Here is a 1,765-nt window from a genome sequence, read left to right on the forward strand (position 1 = left end):
AAATAAAGTTAAAGAAAATAATTCTTTAAAAGTTCTTTTTTAAATTAATTAATTAATTTAAAAAATAAATTAAAAAAAAATTTAAAAACGACCAGAGAAGGACAGAGAGAGAGAGCAAGAGAAAGCCACCAGGTTCAGGATTTGAGCCGCAGTCAGCCATGTGGGAGTGCAGTGCCCCCAACCACCACACCACCTGCCGGCCCCTTCCCTCTTGTCTCACACTTGCTGTGGCCCTGTAGACACTTGGTTGGTGGCCTGTAGCGTGGACTTTGGACTGGTAAGAGAGGCCCTGGTGATAGCAGGCATTGGACGGACTTGGCTTAGAGCTCATTTGGTCCTGAGGTCTTTCTCTGGGGTCCACTGGATATGAGGAGCCCATCGTGGGTCCCTGGGGACAGTGTACCACACAACATTTTATTAAAACTTTGGAGTAAAAACATACATATTTTCCTGGAGAGACGATTGTGTAGTTTTTAATCAGATCTTTAAAGGGCTTATGACCCCTGGAGACTTTGGGGGCAGGTGAGGAACCTGAACTGATCTCAGCGCACGTGGCCGTAGATTTAGATCACAGATTTAGGGAGTAAGACCCTGACTCCAGGGCCAGGGCTGTATCCCTTCTGCACTTGTTGCCGTTGGGGGAACAGGTAGGTGGCCTGAGTCCGTGCAGACAGCAGGGTAGGAGGACGGGGTGGGCCTGGTGCTTGGGCGGCCCCTGCCGACTCCTGTCTGTCTCTTGGTCGCTAAGCCGTGTTGCCCTCCCCGCAGAGGCTGGGAAGCAGCAGCATGCAGCCAGAGGAGGGCACGGGCTGGCTGCTGGAGCTGCTGTCCGAGGTGCAGCTACAGCAGTACTTCCTGCGGCTCCGCGATGACCTCAATGTTACCCGCCTGTCCCACTTCGAGTATGTCAAGAATGAGGACCTGGAGAAGATCGGCATGGGCCGGCCTGGTAGGTGGGACATCGGCCTTGCTTGTCTCCCCCAACCGTTTACGTCCTCCGTCCCCAGGATTGCCGGGGGCATGTGGAAGAACCCCTGCCCCCTTTTCCATATGGCAGCTGAGAACTCTGCCTGCCTGCCCTGGTGCCCCTGAGGTGGGGTGCCCTGAGGTGGATCAGTAGATCCTACACGTAGGAAGGCACTGAGAACATCTTGCAGTTGCAGAGGGGAGTCGAGTTTGAGAAGCATGAAGTTTTCCAGCTCTGACTGCATATCCCTTTTGTCCAATCCGGCACTTGTAGGGTGGGTTTCCTCCATCTCCCCCTCTTTTATAAGCATAGAATGGAGTCTGCGCTGCTCACCATTCTGAACACCTGAGGGGTCAGTGCCCCGAGACCTGTAGGGAGAAGAGGTTAAAACGTTAGATGGTTTGCTTGACTTCCCCTTTGTCCATTTGTCTCTCACTCACACACCAAGATCTCTTCTAAGGTGAATTCATTCTTTATCTTTGAATTTATTCTAAAAGACATAGTTTATGGGACCAGCAGTTAGCGTAATGGCTATGTCCCTGGACTCCCACGTAGTCGACCGCGGTTTGCGTTCCAGACCCGATGGCTTAAAACTCACGCCAGGCGTGTGTGCGTGTGTGCCCAAGATCCCAAGAGGAGAATGGAGGAGAAGGGATTATGGCGTGACCATCCCCCCTGGGGGGTGATTTCTCGCTTTCTGTCTGTCTCTGTCTGTCTGGCGAGCGCAAGCGCCCTATAGCGAAAAAAACCTCTCCAAAAAAAAAAAAAAAAAAAAAAGTTTTTTTCCCAACACGCATT

The 1,765-nt window shown here is 51.5% G+C and overlaps 1 protein-coding gene across 10 annotated transcripts in view; it reads left to right on the top strand.

The window, feature by feature from the left end:
• The window catches only part of TNK2 (tyrosine kinase non receptor 2), a 34,978-nt gene that overhangs the window by 11,960 nt on the left and 21,253 nt on the right, over positions 1-1,765 (top strand). For all 10 annotated transcript variants that reach the window (XM_027775045.1, XM_027775047.1, XM_027775043.1 and 7 more), the window contains one exon: positions 769-949. In XM_027775045.1, the coding sequence (XP_027630846.1) occupies positions 769-949 (181 nt within the window). The remainder of the gene's footprint in view (positions 1-768; positions 950-1,765) is intronic.

This window comes from Tupaia chinensis, unplaced genomic scaffold (assembly GCF_000334495.1).
Source record: "Tupaia chinensis unplaced genomic scaffold, TupChi_1.0 Scaffold000515_1, whole genome shotgun sequence".
In the NCBI taxonomy this organism is placed as follows: Eukaryota; Metazoa; Chordata; class Mammalia; order Scandentia; family Tupaiidae; genus Tupaia; species Tupaia belangeri.